At 58.1% G+C, this 17,255-nt stretch overlaps 2 protein-coding genes across 4 annotated transcripts in view; one reads left to right on the forward strand and one right to left on the reverse strand.

Moving 5' to 3' along the window:
• The window catches only part of PTPA (protein phosphatase 2 phosphatase activator), a 30,667-nt gene extending 29,286 nt beyond the window's left edge, over positions 1-1,381 (reverse strand). The window contains exon 1 of one of the 2 annotated variants that reach the window (XM_055324974.1): positions 1,084-1,381. In XM_055324974.1, the coding sequence (XP_055180949.1) occupies positions 1,084-1,114 (31 nt within the window). In that variant the 5' untranslated portion in view covers positions 1,115-1,381. The remainder of the gene's footprint in view (positions 1-1,083) is intronic. The other variant, XM_055324964.1, reaches the window with a different exon arrangement.
• A 163-nt stretch (positions 1,382-1,544) lies between these two features.
• Positions 1,545-15,537, forward strand: CRAT (carnitine O-acetyltransferase). Of its 2 annotated transcripts, XM_055324950.1 has the most exons (15): positions 1,546-2,087; positions 3,617-3,755; positions 4,455-4,718; positions 7,271-7,389; positions 8,536-8,589; positions 9,120-9,285; positions 9,662-9,836; positions 10,633-10,811; positions 11,349-11,449; positions 12,033-12,152; positions 12,274-12,396; positions 12,494-12,629; positions 12,996-13,058; positions 13,780-13,917; positions 14,636-15,537. In XM_055324950.1, the coding sequence occupies exons 2-15, from the start codon at positions 3,729-3,731 to the stop codon at positions 14,849-14,851; spliced, it is 1,881 nt and encodes a 626-aa protein (XP_055180925.1). In that variant the 5' UTR covers positions 1,546-2,087; positions 3,617-3,728; the 3' UTR covers positions 14,852-15,537. The 2 variants fall into 2 exon arrangements, with proteins under 2 accessions (XP_055180916.1, XP_055180925.1); XM_055324941.1 differs by lacking the exon at positions 3,617-3,755 and having other exon boundaries at positions 1,545-2,087.
• The last annotated feature ends 1,718 nt before the right edge of the window (positions 15,538-17,255 follow it).

Genomic DNA, 17,255 nt, shown 5'->3' on the forward strand with positions numbered 1-17,255 from the left:
ATTCTGGTTGGCTTATATCTCTCACAGGCATTACCAGAACTTCCAAGGGCATAGGCACATAAGTTTTGTATTAAATGAAGTAAATGCCTGGTTTCAAAGGCCCTAAGAGTCCATACCCAGTTCTTTGTTAATCTATTTGGGAAAGGGGGGGGGGGTGTGGATGCCTTTTTTGTTCTTCATAATTTCTCCTTCCTGAGGCCTTTCCAGAGATCCCAAAAAGCAAGACAGTTAGAAGGAATATCCAATGCTTTCAAAACATTAGCTGTGTTTGGTCAACTTACTCGCCCTATCAGGACTTTGAATTATCTAGGGTCAGTCCTTCCTAGCTCGGTGTGGGCTCAGTGATGTCAGCAAACAGCCTTCCCCTTCTCCAGGAAACAGGGCTCTATATAGGAAGATCCTTTCTCTGGTACTTCCATCCCAGTTATTGGAGATGAAGCAAAGTGAGGCCACGGTGCAAAGAAAAGTTACAGACGGTGATGCCAGGGAGAGACTCCTCTTGCACAACCAGCTTTTTTAAATTAGTGGTTTACACAACCAAAGGCCGTTTCTCTCAATAAATTTGCAGCCACGGAAAGAAAACTGGACTGCCCCGCCTCCAAGAGGGAAAGAGCGTAGGTGGGCAGGGTGCAGGGGAGTCTGGAAAGGGGGTGGGGGTGGGGGCGGGGGCGGGGGCGGGCCCGGCCCACGGAGCACCACCCCTCACCTCCAGGGCAAGGGCAGCCCCCAGAATCACCTTCGCCCCCGTCCCTGGCAGATTCCCCACCAGCTCCAGAGCTCACCGCAGCACGCGCACCCCAAATGTGGAAGAGGCCTCGCCCTCTGGCCACAGCACTGCGCGCCTGGCCCTTGGGCACCCGGGGCTCCCCAAGTCCGGATGTTGCGCCCCACCCACCACCCCTTCGCAGCCCCGTGATCTAGCCCGGCCCCCCGATCCCCCCAGCACGTCCTCCCCGGGGTCCAGCAGCTTCTGCCGCTCGGGCACCTCCACCTCCCGCCCCCGCCGCCACCTCGCCGCCCCCCAGTACCACACCCCTCCCCCGCCCCCGCGCCCCTACCCCACCCCGGCCCGGCCCGTCCTACCTGGCGGCGACTGCCGCTCACCCTCAGCCATCTTCCTCCCGCCAGGAGCCGGTCCGGATGCCTGAGGGGGTCTCACCTTTCACCCCCGGACACCCTCCCTTTCCCCGGTTCCACCAGGCGCTCAGAGCTTTCTGAAGAAAAAGAAGCACCGGCCGGCTATAACCGAAAACCGAGAATTAAAGTCACCCCCGTGAAGACGGCCGCCATGCTGGTGCGGGGCACTCAGGGAGCATGCCCAGCAACTGCCGGCTCGCGGCTGCGGCACTCACCGGAGGGCGGCGGCCATATTGGTGCGGGGCAGCTGGGGGCATGCGCACCAACGGCCGGCTCGCCTCCCTAGCAGCCAACGGCCCGCGGGCCGGTGGGGAGGGCGGCAGCCATGTTTGTGCGGGGCGCTCCCCAGCTGTCATCTCTGGCCCTATCCCGAGGCACAGTAGAGGACATTCCCTTGTTGACATGGCTGTGTTTTCCTGCCGCTCTGAGAGTAGCGCTCAAGGACACCAAAGGGGCTGAGAGGGGTGCACACTACTGCCTCCAACGGCTTAGACAGCGTTTGGAGGTGGGAGACGGCGAGCGGGACGGCGGCCTGGGCTCGGCCCCTCCTCCTGGATTCCACAGCCCGGAGGGGATCTGGCGACCACAAACTGAGCCCTCGGCCCCGCCCCGTCCCTTCCCGCACCCTGGTCCCGCCCCGCGCTCGCCGCTAGCGGCCGGAGCCTGCAACCGGCTGGCGGCCCCGCCCCGAGAGTCCTCCTCCCGGGGGCCCCCAGCCCGCCGCCCGCCCGGCCCGGTGGGTGGGCGCCGGGCCGCCTGGACCGGCCCGCGGCGCTGACTCGGCGACCTTGGCCCGAAGGCTCTAGCGGGGACCCGCCGGCGGCGGCGGCGGCGGCGGCGGCGGCGGCGGCGGCGGCGGCGGCGCGGACTTTGGCCGGTGCGGAGGACCGAGCGGACTGTGTGTGAGCGGGCGGGCCGCAGCGATGTTGGCTTTCGCGGCCAGGACGGTGGTGAGTGCGGCCGGGAACCGGGCGGGCGGGCCCTGGACGGGGCGGGCTGGCTGCGCGGGGCGGGCGGCCGCGAGCCGGGCCAGACCCACCGCGGCACCGGAAGGGGGCCGCGGGCCGTCGGGGCGACAAGGCCGAGGGGCCACTGCCCTGCCCCGCCAGCGGTTGCTGAGGTGGGACCGGCAGGTGGACTCACCCTGCTTGGCAGAGGAGGAGACTGACGCTCAAGGTCAGCGATCGCACCGAACCTACCTACGTCGTGTGGCCCTAAATTCCAATCACCCGGAAAGGATAGTGGGGACGCTGCCTTCCCTGACACCCAGAGCCAAGGGTCCGGGAGACCGGCAGTCTCTCTCGCACACCTGTCGCACGCTCAGTCTGAGCCATCTATGCCCAGGCTAGAGCCACTTCTCCAGCCTCATCCAGTTGGTCAGTCTCCTTGAGCTTATCAAATGGCCCTTGGGGAATCTCGTGTGGCCAGAGAAATTCATGTGGAGGCCTCAAGCTGGGCTGCTCTGAAGGTCCTCCGAACGGGCAGGAGGCAGCAGGTGGCAGCCCCACACCCTTCTTACCCGCCAGTCCCTCCCCCACCTTGTCCAAGTCTACCCCACAGTCCTCCCCACAGGACAGCAAGCAGTGCTGCCGCTCTGATTTGAGTTCCTTTCCTCTCTACTCCAAGCATATCTCTGCCTGCATTTCCTTCTGTCTGTGCCAAGAAGGGTGTCCAAACAGACACTACTTGGCCCAGAGACTCTTCCAGCTCTCCCAGAGCCCAGGACCCCACGTCACCCTTGCCCCTGACCCGGCAAGAGTGGTGCCCCAGTCTCACAGACAGCTTCTAGGTCATCCTCCAGGAACCACTGGGTGGCCTGATCAGTTTACTGCTGGGAAAACTAAGGCAAGGAGAGACTTGGCCGGAATCCCCCGGACCTGGTAACTCAAATGGAGAAGAATCCTGAAACCAGCCTCCTCCAGTTTATTTTTTAGTGCCCGAAGTCCACTCTTGGCTCCCCACTGAATGAGCTATAGCTCAAGAGAACCGGGCTTTGGTGGAAGGGAAGCCCAGAAGGGCTCCAAGAGTCCTCCTGGTGGAAAACAAAATGAGCTCTTAACTGCCACTTATGGCCACTTATGGCCCTTTCCCAGTGTCTGCTCTGTTGCACCAACCCCAGTTTACAGAACTGACTTCAGGATTATGGTGTAACCTCAGCGGCCAGGCAGCTTCTGCCTCCAGCCAAGTTTTCCATCATTCAACAGACCTACGCAGATTCCAACAGGTGGATTTTTTAAATCCCTCCTGGCCCTGGCACTAGGCCCACCCAGAGAAGAAATGAGAACATATTCCACGTTTCCTCCCACTCCAGTGCCTACTACCAGCCTCTTCACCTGCTTCCCAATCCTCCACTTCTGACTGTTAGGGAGGGTGCCTGCCACAGCCACAACCTTAGATGCCACCGTAGCCACCGTAGCCATTGCCACTGCCACTGCTGCCTCCCCCACCCTGAATCTTGGCTCTTGTCTTCTCTTTCCAGCCCGGGCAAGTGGCTGTCTCTTGCTAGGTTCTGCTCACCCACTGGGTAGCACAGTTAGGCTTAGAGGTCCAGCCCAAGGCAGACAGACAGGGCTCAGAACTTCAGTCCTGCCATGGAGGACGGGCAGCAGAAAGAGAAGGTATGGAACAATCCTCTGCCACTCACCTACCCACTGCTGCCAGCAGCCTTGGATCTCCTAGCTCTCTTTCTGTCCACCTCCAGAGTCTCCCAGACTTTCTCTCTTTGCCACCTCTCACCTACCTACCAAGCCATTAAGCTCTTGCTTGCCACAGTGCTGCCCCTATGCCACCTCTGTCCCCATCCCACAGACAGATAAAAACCAAGGCCTGGCCCTCACCCAAAGATGCTGTCATCATCTGGCTCTTTCTGACTTTCTCTTTTTGCCTCTTATTTCTCAGCTTGGCAGGGGTGGGAGTAATGGAGGTATGGGCCCCTGGGCGGGAGCAGTCACCTCACTACCTCCTGGCTGGCTCACTGTGCCAGGGTGAAGAAGGTGGGGCCTTGTTGCTTCCAGACAGGTGAGAGGTCACTCTCAGCTCTGCCACCCCCAACAGGTGCCATTTATCCTGACTTGGTTCCCCAGAGCCTTACCAGGATGGGTGGCCACACCCCCCTACCCTCTCCCTACCTGCATCTCCAGGCCCCAGAGAGGTGGAGACACCTAAAGTTTGAGGGCTGGGAAGCCAGGCAGGCACCACCCAAGAGGCTGTCTCTGACCCCAAGGATTGGCACATAAGTGCCCAGGACTGGAGCTTTAGGATTGCCAGGGCCTTCCAGGGTCAGTGAGACAATGAGCAAGATGTTCTGCTGCCTGCAGGTGAAGCCCCTGGGCTTCCTCAAGCCCTCCTCCTTGATGAAGGTCTCCAGCCGCTTCAAGGCACACCAGGATTCGCTGCCTCGACTGCCCGTGCCTGCGCTTCAGCAGTCCTTGGACCGCTACCTCAAGGCACTGCAGCCCATTGTGAGCGAGGAGGAGTGGACCCAAACCAAGCAGCTGGTGGAAGAGTTTCAGACCTCGGGGGGTGTCGGGGAGCGGCTGCAGAAGGGGCTGGAGCGCAGGGCCAGGAAGACGGAGAACTGGGTGAGTGGAGCTCCCTGTTTCCACATAGGTTGTGGGGCCCGAGTCCCTCACAGAGGCTCAGGTCGTGAGAGGACCCCTTGCTGTGGCCTGTTGCTGGCCTCACGCTGAATTTTCCAATACCAGCTGATACCAGCTGCTCTGGCACACTTATTTGTGCCGTGGAGTTTCTGGAGTGCTTCCTGTGTGCCTAGCACTAGGTCAGGTCCCTGGGTGAGCAAGAAGGACACACTGTGGTCCTTCGGGGCTGACATTCACGCAGGGTGGGAAGCGAGCTGATTAAACTGCAGGCAGGTGTTGCTGGCAGTGAAGTTGGCCAGGAGAAAAAGGGAGAATGACAGTGTCTTTGTTCTGAGTGGGCAGAGAGGAGGTAGTGTTGGATCTGCGAGAGAGGAACAACATAGGCAAATGTGGCAACAGCCTACTGTGTTCATCAGCAGAGCCTGGAATGTAGCACCATGGCCTAGAGCTTGGGGGCGGGGTAGCATCAGAGGAAGGCATCTGGACTTGAGCTCAGTGGGAGCTGAGGGAGGGGACCACAGGATGGCTCCAGGCAGGGCATTTGTGTTGTTCAGTGACAGATCAGATTGCCCTGGTTCTCTGTCACACAGGTGTGTTCAGCTTATGAAAACGGGTCCATACTGATGCTCCATGCAATTTTCTGTATGCATCTTACACCTCAACATAATTGAAAAGGACCACCCTGACTGCTGGGAGGGAAGTGGGAGTTGGGGTGGGAGGCATGTGATTAGGCTGGCGCCGGTACCCCAAAGGAGATACCAGGAGATGCCGCAGGAAGGGGTGGCGAGTCATTCCTTTCGTTTTATGTTCTGGAGGGAGCACCAGTGTCTCTTACCAGTGGCTGTGTGGGAAGTAGTCCTGACCTAAAGCAACTGTGTGGGGCGAAGGAAGAGGGAGACTTGCCAAGCTGGAGATGGCCCAGAAGGGAGCTGCTTTGGCAGAGAGAACCAGAGTCAGGTTCTGGCCCTGTAAGGTGGGAGATGCTTTGAGTGGGACAGGTGGTAGGGTGGGGGCCACACACAGGAGGTGGGAGTCATCAACTTATAGGCAGCACGTACTGAGCTTCAGCAGGCATTTAGAGTCTGTGGTCCAGCAGCTTACCAGTATTTTTAGCTCAGAACTCCTTCCAACAGAAACTTTCCAGCTAAGGGGCAAGGATATCCCATTCTCCACTCACAGGGCCCTAGTGCCCAGCAGATTCTTAATGGGGGAATGCCCACATCTGCAGGAACTCCGCTTATTTCCCAGCTCTGGCTGGAGGCCCTGAGATCTCCAGTGGGGTGGGGGGGTGGGGTGCTGGCTGAAGGGCACCCAGCTGTTCCCAGACAGGAGGGAATTCCTTTCTGCCCCTCCCTGATTCACAGATGAGGCAGCTGAAGCTCAGAGAGGTAGACTGAAAGCCCAGAGCCACACAGCTGCTCTCAGGGAGGTCCTGAGCTACACAGGATGGCCTGGCTGACCAGGAGCCCTGTCCTCAGGCCACAAGTCAGCAGACAGTAGTTGCTCACTAGCCTGCTGTACAACCTGGGCGCGTCATCTTCCCTCAGCCCTTGCAAAGGGCCCATGGCTGGTGCCCTGGTGCCACAGGCCAGCAGTTCCCCAAGTAGAACCTGTATGATGAATAGGCATGTCCCACTGCTGTCTGAGAGGGGATAGGAAACACAGTGGGGGGGTGTGCCCCTGGGACTGAAAGACCTGCCAAGGAGGTGTTGCAGGCGTGTGTGTAAAGGGGCAGAGTGAGGGGCATGTCCCAGTCACCATGTAAGGCTCAGGGATGACATTCTCTTGGGAATCTGCACAGCCCAGACACAGGAGCCTTCAAAAACCTGTCCATGTCTGGTCCCCAGAGAGACTGCTCACCCAATGGAAAGAGCCCCGCTTATGTAGAGGACAGACCACCAAATGGGGACACAGGATGTGGTACCTAGATCTTGTCACTAGGGGAGTGATTTACCCTCTCAGCGAGCTTTCTCCAGGTGGCCCTGACCTTGTGATCCCACTGGGTGTCTGCTCCCCAGTCTGACACCAACAGGAAGGACCCGGGTCCTGAGGGCTGCTCTGAACCCTGCACTCCTGGCTTCCTGGAGAATGTCTACCTGGAACAGTCAAAAACACATTCATCAGACTTTCTTTTTATATCTTTTTCCATTTTTCCCTTTTCTGTCTATCCGGGGTGGTTTTTTTTTTTTTTTTTTTTTTTTTTTTTTTCTAAAAGCATAAAAGCATTGACCAAAAGTGTATAAGAAAAAGTGAAATGATCCCCATCTCTGCCTCTTCCCCTCAACCCACCCTATCCCCACCTGCAGGTTTCCTGCCAGTCTTTCTCTCTGGAATCTTTGGCTTGGTGGTCTTGTCTGATTCCTCTTGCTAATGCTGATTGCCTCAGGCAAAGGGGAAATGATGGGGTGCTGCTGGTGGGTTTAAGTGGGGTGGACGGTTCTGGATCTGAGCATTCATTCTGAGAATCTGTACTCCATGGAGGGGCCCAGCCAGGTCCCCACTCACTGCTCACAGGCTCTGGTCCTTTTCCCCAGCTGTCCGAATGGTGGCTCAAAACAGCCTACCTCCAGTACCGCCAGCCCCTGGTCATCTACTCCAGCCCTGCTGTGGCACTGCCCAAACAGGACTTTGTGGACCTGCAGGGACAGCTCCGGTGAGTGCAGCTGGGACAGGGCTCCAGGCACATCCAGGACCCTAACATCCAATCCCACAGGAGACTATGGGGTCCCCAGTCCTGTTCCTTATGTTTCATCCCCACATACAGCCTTATGAAGTAGGGAGTATCATCCCTATTTTACAGATGGGGAGACTCAGAACAATGAAAGGACTTCCCCAAAAGCACCTTTCAGGATTGGCTGATCTGGGCCAGAAAGCAAGGTCTCCCTGGCTCTAAAGCCTCGTAACTGTTAACCACACCGTGGCCCATGTCACCTCTCCTTATAAACCTGAGGCTATCCCTCACCTCAGTTCTCACCCTTCACCCCCACCCCTCTCGCTCCAGCTGGCCACACGGGTGACCTTTGTACACAGTCCTCTTTACCATGTCATTCGGCCATGACACTTGCCCTGGCTTCTGTACCAGTGCTACCAGAGTTAAAAATACCAGTGACAGGATCTCTGCCCCGAGGACCAGCCACTCAGGCCTACCACCTGTTTCTCTTAAAGGGACCAGGGCGCCCCAAGAATTCTGGCTCAGACTCTAGCCCGTCATCCCAATGTTAGGACCCAGGGGCAGCCCAGGTGTCAGGCATGATTGGCATGGTCCAGACAATCCCAGGAGGAAGGTCAGATTGAGAGAGACAGAGGCCCCAAAACAGGAAGGCACCTACCAGAGGGGACACTCTGAGCTACTGCCCTCCCATTCATACTCCCTGTCCCCCAAGGTCCCAGGTCCCTTTATAACTGATGCTTCAAAGAAGGGTGACCTCCTTCCAGGCTCCAGGCTTCAGGCCTTTTGTGGGTAGAATCAGCCAGCACCTACCAGTAACCCAGCTGTAATCGTACTGCCATTCATTCATTACACCTACGTCCTGTCAGGGCTTGGCCAAAAGCATCTCTCTGGGCCCTCTAACAGCCCTCCCTCTAGAGATAAGAGAAAGCTGGCTTAGAAGGGCAAGCCGGGATCCAAACACAGGTCCTGCACTTGAATTCCTTCAGGCTTTCTGCAGGCAGTGAGTCAGGAGTGATGCAATCTGTATCCTCCTTCAGCGAGGCCCTTCCCTTACCTGACCAGGGACCTCCTGTGGGGTGTCCACGTGGGGTGTCCGCGCGGCTTCTAATTTCTAATTGGTCCCCCCAGGTTCGCTGCCAAATTCATCGAGGGCGTGTTGGATTTCAAGGCCATGGTTGACAAGTGAGCAGCCTGCCCCCGCCCTGCCTTCCTAATTGCCATAGCCACTACAGCCTGGGCCTGCAAATGCAGTCGCCTCAGCCACATGCTGGGCTGGCCCAGAGTTCAGCTGCTTTCACTTCCTTGGCCCAGCTTCTGCTGCGGTTGGGGAGACAGAGTGGGGATTGGGACACCTAGGTCCTCTGCTCTGGCTTCTGAGACTGTGTGGCCACCTGGTGACCGTGTCCTAAAAGACCCCTGGAATTGGTATCCAAGCCAAAGAGGACCCCAGAGGTTGACTCACTGCTTCATCTCTTCTGGCAAACTGAAGCACATGGGGGAAGGGAGTTTCCAGGGTGACACAAGCAGCACCCCCGCCCTAGAGTGGAATACTGGCCTCCTGACCCCAGGCCAGGCCCTGACACACCCCCAGCTCATGCTGAGGGGCATTAGGGACCCTCCTCAGCTGTGCCCAGCAGCAGCTCTCTGTCGGTTTTATCCTCTTCCTCGCCTACTTGCTTGGTGGCCCCCTCACTGTCCCTCTGCCCCCGCAGCGAGACCCTGCCTGTGGAGTACCTGGGGGGTAAGCCGCTGTGCATGAACCAGTACTATCAGATCCTGTCCTCCTGCCGTGTGCCGGGCCCCAAGCAGGACACGGTCATCAGCTTCAGCAAGACCAAGAAGCCGCCCATGCACATCACTGTGGTGCACAACTACCAAGTGGGTGGGCTCCTGCCCTTCTGCGGGGAGGGGGTGGGGGTGGGCAGGGCCAAAAGTCAGCTTCTCCAACACACACACCCATGTGTCCCCAGGAACAAGCATGCCCTGGGCATCTCTACCAGGTGCCTTGCTCGGCCCCAGCCTGAGGACAGCCAGGAGGGCCAAGGGCCTGCCCAGCCTGGGGAGAGCAATTCGAGGACCTCCTCCCATCTCACACCTGTGGCCTGGCTTCATCGCCCTGGGCAGGACCCAGGCTGGCACTGGCTGTGACTTCTGGGCTGCCGAGGCCAGGAGGAGGTGGAGGGTGGGAGGTAACTGCTGCCAGTCTGAGACCCCTACCCGCCTCCCTTCTCTTTACTTGCCCGTGCCCGGATAGTTTTTTGAGCTGGATGTGTACCACAGCGATGGGACACCGCTGACATCCGATCAGATCTTCATGCAGCTGGAGAAGATCTGGAACTCATCACTGCAGACCAACAAAGAGCCCGTGGGCATCCTCACCTCCAACCACCGCAACTCCTGGGCGAAGGCATACAACACCCTCATCAAAGGTGCCACGGGGCTGGGGGTGGATGAAGGGAGAGAGGCCCACGCCAGGCCCTGGGTGGCCACATTTCTCACCGAATCCTCTCAACTCAGAATGTGTGATGTTGGCCCATTTCACAGAGGGGGAAACTGAGGCTTGGTTGGGTTTAGTTTTCCTCTCAAGTAGCAAGTTACAGTAAGAGTCCAAGTCCTCTGGCTGCAGACCCCACCTCGGTCTCCATGTTCCTGGCAAATCCTGTTTGGGTCAGGGGCATTGTCCCCAGACCCAGACCCCTGTGTTAGTCCCCTGAGCCACACTGGCTCTCCATGTGACCTGGGGCTTCTGTGTCCTCATTTCTTTTTTTTCCCCCCCTTTTTAAAAGATTTTATTTATGCACAAGAGTGGGGTGAAGGGCGGGGGGAGGGGAGGGACAAGTAGACTCCCCACTGAGCCACAGGGCTTGATCTCAGATCTCATCTCATGACCCTGAGATCGTGGCCTGAGCCAAAAATCAAGAGTTGAACGCTTAACTGACCGAGCCACCCAGGTGCCCCCCGCTTTTTTTTAAGTTTATTTTATTTTTTTGGTCATCTCTACCCACACCGTGGGGCTCAAACTCAAAAATCTGAGATCAGGAGTCACAGGCTCTTCCGACGAGCCAGCCAGGCGCCCCTCTCTTTCCTCTTTTCTAATGTGGGTCTGGTATTGGGCCCTGCTTCATGGGGTGCCAGGGGCTGCACATAAACATTCTGGAAGCCTCTGAGGCCTCCCCAGGCCTGACATGCACCCCCATCTTGCACCTCTCCCACCTTCTTCCCCAGACAAGCTGAATAGGGAGTCGGTACGTTCCATCCAGAAGAGCATCTTTACCTTGTGCCTGGACGCACCCATGCCTCGGGTCTCAGACGACGTGTACCGCAGCCACGTGGCTGGCCAGATGCTGCATGGGGGTGGGGGCAAGCTCAACAGTGGCAACCGCTGGTTTGACAAGACGCTGCAGGTGAGGACTCGGTGGGGCCAGGACTACCCCCACCCCCACCCCAGGACGCACACCCAAACCTGGCCCATTGCAGCCTCAGGACTTCCTGCCCGGCGCCCAGGTGTCCCTGGCCTCCCAGCTAGTAAAGCAGGTGGGAAGCCATGAGGTGGATGTGGCTGTAATTACCCAGCAGTCAGCCTGTCATTACTGGGCCTGTCCCAGAAACCGCTGTCACTCCTTTAGCACATCAGAGAGAAACTGGACTGTGGGGCCAGGCAGAGCGGCACAGTCTCGGCTGTGACCTTCCCTCTCTGCACCTGTAAATTGATTCCCCGGGAGGGTATTGCAGGGACTCAGTGAGGTACATGCATAAGGTACATGCTTGCTGTGGCCTGGAATGGGCCTGGGGCCCCTGGTGAGCGTTAGCTGTTATTAATAACAATATTAAGCGTGCATAACCCCTGAGATGGCTTCAGAGAGGCGCTTCCCATGAGACCCAACCAGCACAGAGTGGCCCCAGAGACCTGGGCCTGATGGGTACCTACTCCCCACCCCTAGTTCATTGTAGCAGAAGACGGCTCCTGTGGGCTTGTGTATGAGCACGCAGCAGCGGAGGGGCCCCCCATCATTGCCCTTGTGGACCACGTCATTGAGTTCACGTGAGTGTGGTTGTCCCACCCTCTACCCAGTTCCCTAGCTCCTGGTGATGGGTGACACACGTAGGGGAATGCCATCCTCCCCTGTGCCTGGGAATCTGTCTCTTCAAAGGAAGCCAGAGGAAGGCATGGGCTTGGAGTCTTGAGACCCAGGTTTGAGTTCTGGCTCTGCCACTTCCCAGCTCTGTGACTTTGGACAAGTCCCTTAACTCTCCAGGCCTCCTCCATGTGGCCACTTGAAAGCTGGAGTAAAGGCAATTTTCTTTTTTTTTTTTTTTTTTTTTTGTTTTTAATTGACTTACTCATGAGAGACACAGAGAGAGTAGCAGAGACACAGGCACAGGCAGAGGGAGAAGCAGGCTCCACACAGGGAGCCCGACGTGGGACTCAATCCCGGGTCTCCAGGATCACATCCTGGGCCGAAGGCGGCACTAAACCTCTGGGCCACCCGGGCTGTCCCTGAAGGCAATTTTCTAAAGAGCAAACCCAGAGTCTCCCTAGGCTGGCTCCCTCCAGCCTCAGGCACCCATGCTCCCAACCTACTCCCAATGGACCCAGGCTCCCAGAGCCCCTGTGTCCCACGCAGGAAGAAGCCTGAGCTTGTGCGGTCCCCCATGGTACCCCTGCCCATGCCCAAGAAGCTGCGGTTCAACATCACACCCGAGATTAAGAGTGACATTGAAAAGGCGAAGCAGAATCTCAGCATGTAAGTAGTGGGCATGGGTGGGTGAAGTCAAGTTAAAGGATCGGAACACTCCTGGGTCTTCCCTGGGTTGGCAGGGGCTGCCAGGCTCCTGCCCCTCACCCATTTCTCTCCTGCCTCCCAGCATGATCCAGGACCTGGACGTCATGGTGATGGTGTTCCACCACTTTGGGAAAGACTTCCCCAAGTCAGAGAAGCTGAGCCCAGATGCCTTCGTCCAGATGGCCCTACAGCTGGCCTACTACAGGTTCACCCTACCCCACATGCCCATGGAGGAGGGATGGGACCTGGGGGTGGAGGTGGGGCAGCCCGCCGGGGTGTACTCAGCCCCCTCTCCCACCCAGGATCTACAAACAGGCATGTGCCACATATGAGAGTGCCTCTTTGCGCATGTTTCACTTGGGCCGCACCGACACCATCCGCTCCGCCTCCATGGACTCGCTGACCTTTGTCAAAGCCATGGATGACCCCAGTGTGTCGGTGAGAGGGCCGGGGCAAGGGTGGGCAAGCCGGCCGTGAGCCACCTCCCCTTCCTATACTTTCTGTCATCACACATCAATTGAGCCCCTATTACCTTCCTACCCTCTGGTGGGTGCTGGAAATCTAACAGAAGGTGGAGTCATGAGTTTGGTCCTGACCTTCCTGGTAGCCAAAGACAAAAAGGAACTGTTCATTCATTCACTCATCAGCAGTGAGCATCTGCTCTGTGCATCAGGCCTCAGGGGAGGATGGATGAGAGTCGGCAGCTGCAGTTCCTGCTCTTGGGGAGTGCAGATCCTAGGGCTGGCTGGGAAGTGGGCTGCTGGGGTGGATGCCAGAACAGACTTCAACTCCCTCACCCTCTAGGAGCACCAGAAGGTGGAGCTGCTGCGAAAGGCGGTGCAAGCCCACCGAGCCTACGCTGACCAGGTGACTGACTGACCCGTCATCTCCCGGCTGTCCATCCCTGCAGCAAAAGGCTGCCCACCCTTAGTGAGGGTGGCTATACTAGTCCTTCCCAAACCTTGGGGCATCTGAGTGAGGCTGAATAGCCCCCTTTTAACGTTGGAGAAACTGAGGCTTAGCCCAGTGACGTTGTGGGTCCTGGGTGAACCTCTGGATCTTATGTCATGCTCTCCTCAACAGCCCCAGACTCCAGGATGCTGAGGGTATGTGGGGTCTGGCCAATAGCAGCACTCCTGCCCTCTGATAGCTTGGGCTAAGGCCTGGGTTCCCGTCTGGCTCTGAGCACCTGTGTATGCCAGGCTCTGCCCACGTTACTCGCAGTTGTCCATTTCGATCTCACTGCTACCCTGTGAAAGGAAATCCAGTAACCAGCCCCATTTTATAGATGAAGGCACTGAGGCTCCAAGATACAAGTGACCTGCGAAGGCCCCATGGCCAGGGTAGAGCCAGGCCACCCAGCTCTAGGCCTGTTCTTAAATGGGAAGAGGGACTCCCCACCCTGGGAAGGTTCCTGAGGTCAGTCTCCCCATCTATAAAGTGAGAGCTCTCCTGCCTGGACCCTCTGGTCTCATGAGTCTAAGGGACCGCTGCATGGAAGAGGCGTTGCTGCCATAGGCTTTTGAGGAAGGTCAGGGGCACCCCCTAGGACTGCAGGGCCTGTACCTGACAGCTCCTCCTCTCACAGGCCATCCGAGGGGAGGCCTTCGACCGGCACCTGCTTGGTCTGAAGATGCAGGCCATTGAGGACCTGGTGAGCATGCCTGACATCTTCATGGACACCTCTTACGCCATTGCTATGCACTTCAACCTCTCCACCAGTCAGGTGGGCCACTGCCCCAGAGCCCTCTGGGTTTTCCTGCCCTCCAGGCCCTGCCACTGCCCTAGGCGCCCTGGGGTGGGATGGAACAGACCCTGCTGGAGCGGGACAAAGGCTACACTGAATAGAGCCAAGGTCCAGAACATGGTCAGACCTCCTTGGTGATGGCGTAACCCATAGAGGCACACCCATGTCCACTGCTGAAGCAACTGAGTTCTGGTGGAAGAGCCAGGGTCAGAGGGCTTCACTGCAGCTTAGGAAGGCTGAGGAGTCGGAGTACCCCACCCCCCCGCCCCCGCCCTCACCCCATGGGAAAATCAGCTTCATTCATTCACTGGTCCAACACGAAGGAACATCCGAGCCATGCCAGCTGGTGCTGGGCTCTAGGACACAGCAGGGACAGACCACCACCCCTGTCCCTGGGGGCTCACAGTGTAGGCTAGAAGCACAGAGACAGAGGCAGTGACGGCCCCCTGGGAAGTGCTGGGGGTGAGGGGGTTCTCAAGAAGGGAGCACTTCAAGCTCCCTGAGGAATGACTAGGAAGGCTCTATAGACCGTTGACTGCAAAACTACAGCCCAAAGGATGAGAAAAAGCTGTCCATCCACTGGAGAAGAGGAAGGGACATGTCAGGCAGAGATACAGAAAGGCACGCTGGTGCCACCACGGGGCTGGAGGGGAGCCGGTGGGGTAGGACAAGAGCCTCAGTCCTGTGCCATTTCCAGGTCCCTGCCAAGACAGATTGCGTCATGTTCTTTGGGCCCGTGGTCCCAGACGGCTATGGCGTGTGCTACAACCCCATGGAGACGCACATCAACTTCTCTGTGTCGGCCTACAACAGCTGTGCCGAGACCAATGCAGCCCGCCTGGCTCACTACCTGGAGAAGGCACTCCTGGACATGCGCGCTCTGCTGCAGAGTCACCCTCGGGCCAAGCTGTGAGCTACCTCCCATGCTCAGGCCTGCCAGTGTCACAGCCAAGCCACCCGAGGGGATGGGCCACCCACCAGACTTCTACTCCTTTACTCCCTCCTCCACCTGGACCCTGCAGATCTGACTGATATGGGGAGGCATCCCCCAGCAGGGCCTGCAGGCCTGAGCCAGTGCCTTCCATCGGTCAGCCCCAACACTGCTGGGGCCCAAGTCCTGGGCTGAGTTCAGAGGCTGAGTAAGGCATCAGGCCCAGGCACCCAGCGCGTCACCTGTGAGCCCTCCTACAGGGAAAGGAACCAGAGGAGCCCCTCCCTTGCCAGGGCAACAGACTGGGAAGTCCTTTTCTGGCTAGCTCAGTCCACTGCCTCCTGTGCTGCTGGGCCGGTGTCTGTACCCCGATCCCCAGGCTCCCGAGGACCTAGACACAGGACTACCTAGAGCCAGGGGCTCCAGGCCCCTCCCCCCAAGGTTGAGGCCAGGGTGTTAGGTGTACCGGTAAGGGAAACTCAAGACCTTGATCCAGCCCACCTCACATGGCGGAACCATCTTCCCTGGGGGCTGCTACGTTTTTTTGGATGATGTGGCCCAAAGGCCCCAACTTGCTCGCTTCCACTCAGCTTGATTCCTGAACCATGTTCAAGGTTATATAACAGTAATGTGCAAGGTGATTAATAAAGGAGAAATTTGTCAGTGAAGAGGTGTTTCAGCCGAGGGGCAGGCAATGTGGGGTGGACACCTGGGTTTGCTTTCTCTCAACTTGTTCTGCATCTGGGACCCAGTGTCCAAACAGACAGGGGCCACAAAGGCTCCCAGAGCAGCCAAGGGGAGGGTTCTTGGGCTTAGGCTAGGGAGCCACAGGCCAACGCCAACCTCAGGGCACTTAGCCAGGAGTAGCACCAGACCCAAGGCTGCAGCCTCTATAGACCTGAGCCTCCCTGTCCGATGGGCTGTGGGTGGGAACAAGGCTCCCGGGGGGCTGTGGGGCCACGTAACCTCAGCGGTGGTGGGCTGGGCAGTGTGCAGTTGACACTCAAGGCCTCACCCTGCTGCCCCCACAACAAGCCAACACCAGTGGTGGCCAAGCAGCCTTGCTCAGCCCAGCCCCACCCCGGGTGCTGTCAGGAGCTACCAGACACCGGATCACATGGCTAGTTGATCAGAACCCTATACATGCTCCCCCCCAACCCTCCCCCCCCCCCACCTCTCAGGGGCAGGGCGTTCTGCCAAAATCAAGTAGGCTGCTTACAGAGAGAAGAGCCTTTCCCTCAAAGGTGACACTGGCCCTAAGGAAGTCACCCATGAACCCCCAAGAACAGGTGCCAAAGGGGTGGAGGGAGGAAAGGTCACTGAGCTTGTGAGTGAAGTGACCAGCCTGACTTGTGACCATCATGTGAGGGTAGATCCTATAGTTTTCTCCTTTTTTCAGATGCAGAAATAAGCTTAGAGAGGTTAAGGTTACCAGGCCACTAAAGGGCAGAGACAGATTTCCAGAGAAGCCCCTGTAGCCAAGCACCCAGCCCCAACACCACACCCACTCAGACAGCCCAGGGCAGCGGGTGGAGAATAAAGGAGCCAGGGCTGTGATGGAGGAGGACAGAGGGCCCCAGCTGGGAAGTCAGAAAGTGCCAGCTTGACCAAGGCACTGACCAGATAGATGGTACTAACCTCTGCTGGGCACTGGGCACCGGGAGGCCTGACTGCGCCTCCTCACAGCCACACAAGGGTGGGGACTCTGCATCCTCATTCTCTGATGGGGCTAGCAGAGGGCATGCCCCTTTGCCCCAAATCCCAGGGAGCAAGAGGTAGAGCCTGGATAGTGGGGAGGGGGTGGCGGGGGGGTGTTGTGAGGCCTGGCCACTCCTCAGGACCCCAGCACAGCCAGTGGGGTGGGCTAATGCCAAGGGAAGGGGTACAAGAGTGTCCTCCCCTCGGGGGCCGTGACAGAAAGGCCTGCAAGAGGATTCCACAGCATACAGGCTCTGCTCTTCCATTGGAGAGCTTGGGCTGGCCCTTGGCTTCCCTGTGCCTGGGTGTCCTCATCTGTACAGTGGAGGTGGTGCTGCTGCCTTAGGGGGCGGGAGGGAGGCTTCTGGGAGTCTCAGGAGCAGGGCCCACTGCAGGAGTTGGGTAGGCACACCCCAACCCAGCCTGAGGCAGCAGGGGAGCAGGGAGAGTGATCCAGGCTGAGGACATTGCCTGGACAGATGCCCAAGACTCCCGGAGGCTTGGGTTCTAAGACTGCATAGGGTCTGATCATGAGGCAAGATTCTTCCCCCAAAAAACCAATCCTTTGGGAGTGAGGGTGGCCCACTGCGCTTGAGTTGTTACAGGTCTGCTGCTACAGGGGTCACTCTGTATTCTAGGGCCAAAAAGTACTGTTTGGAGTAGACACACTTAGCACAGAGGACCCCAA

The sequence above is a fragment of the Nyctereutes procyonoides genome, unplaced genomic scaffold (assembly GCF_905146905.1).
Source record: "Nyctereutes procyonoides isolate TBG_1078 unplaced genomic scaffold, NYPRO_anot_genome, whole genome shotgun sequence".
Classification (NCBI taxonomy): domain Eukaryota; kingdom Metazoa; phylum Chordata; class Mammalia; order Carnivora; family Canidae; genus Nyctereutes; species Nyctereutes procyonoides.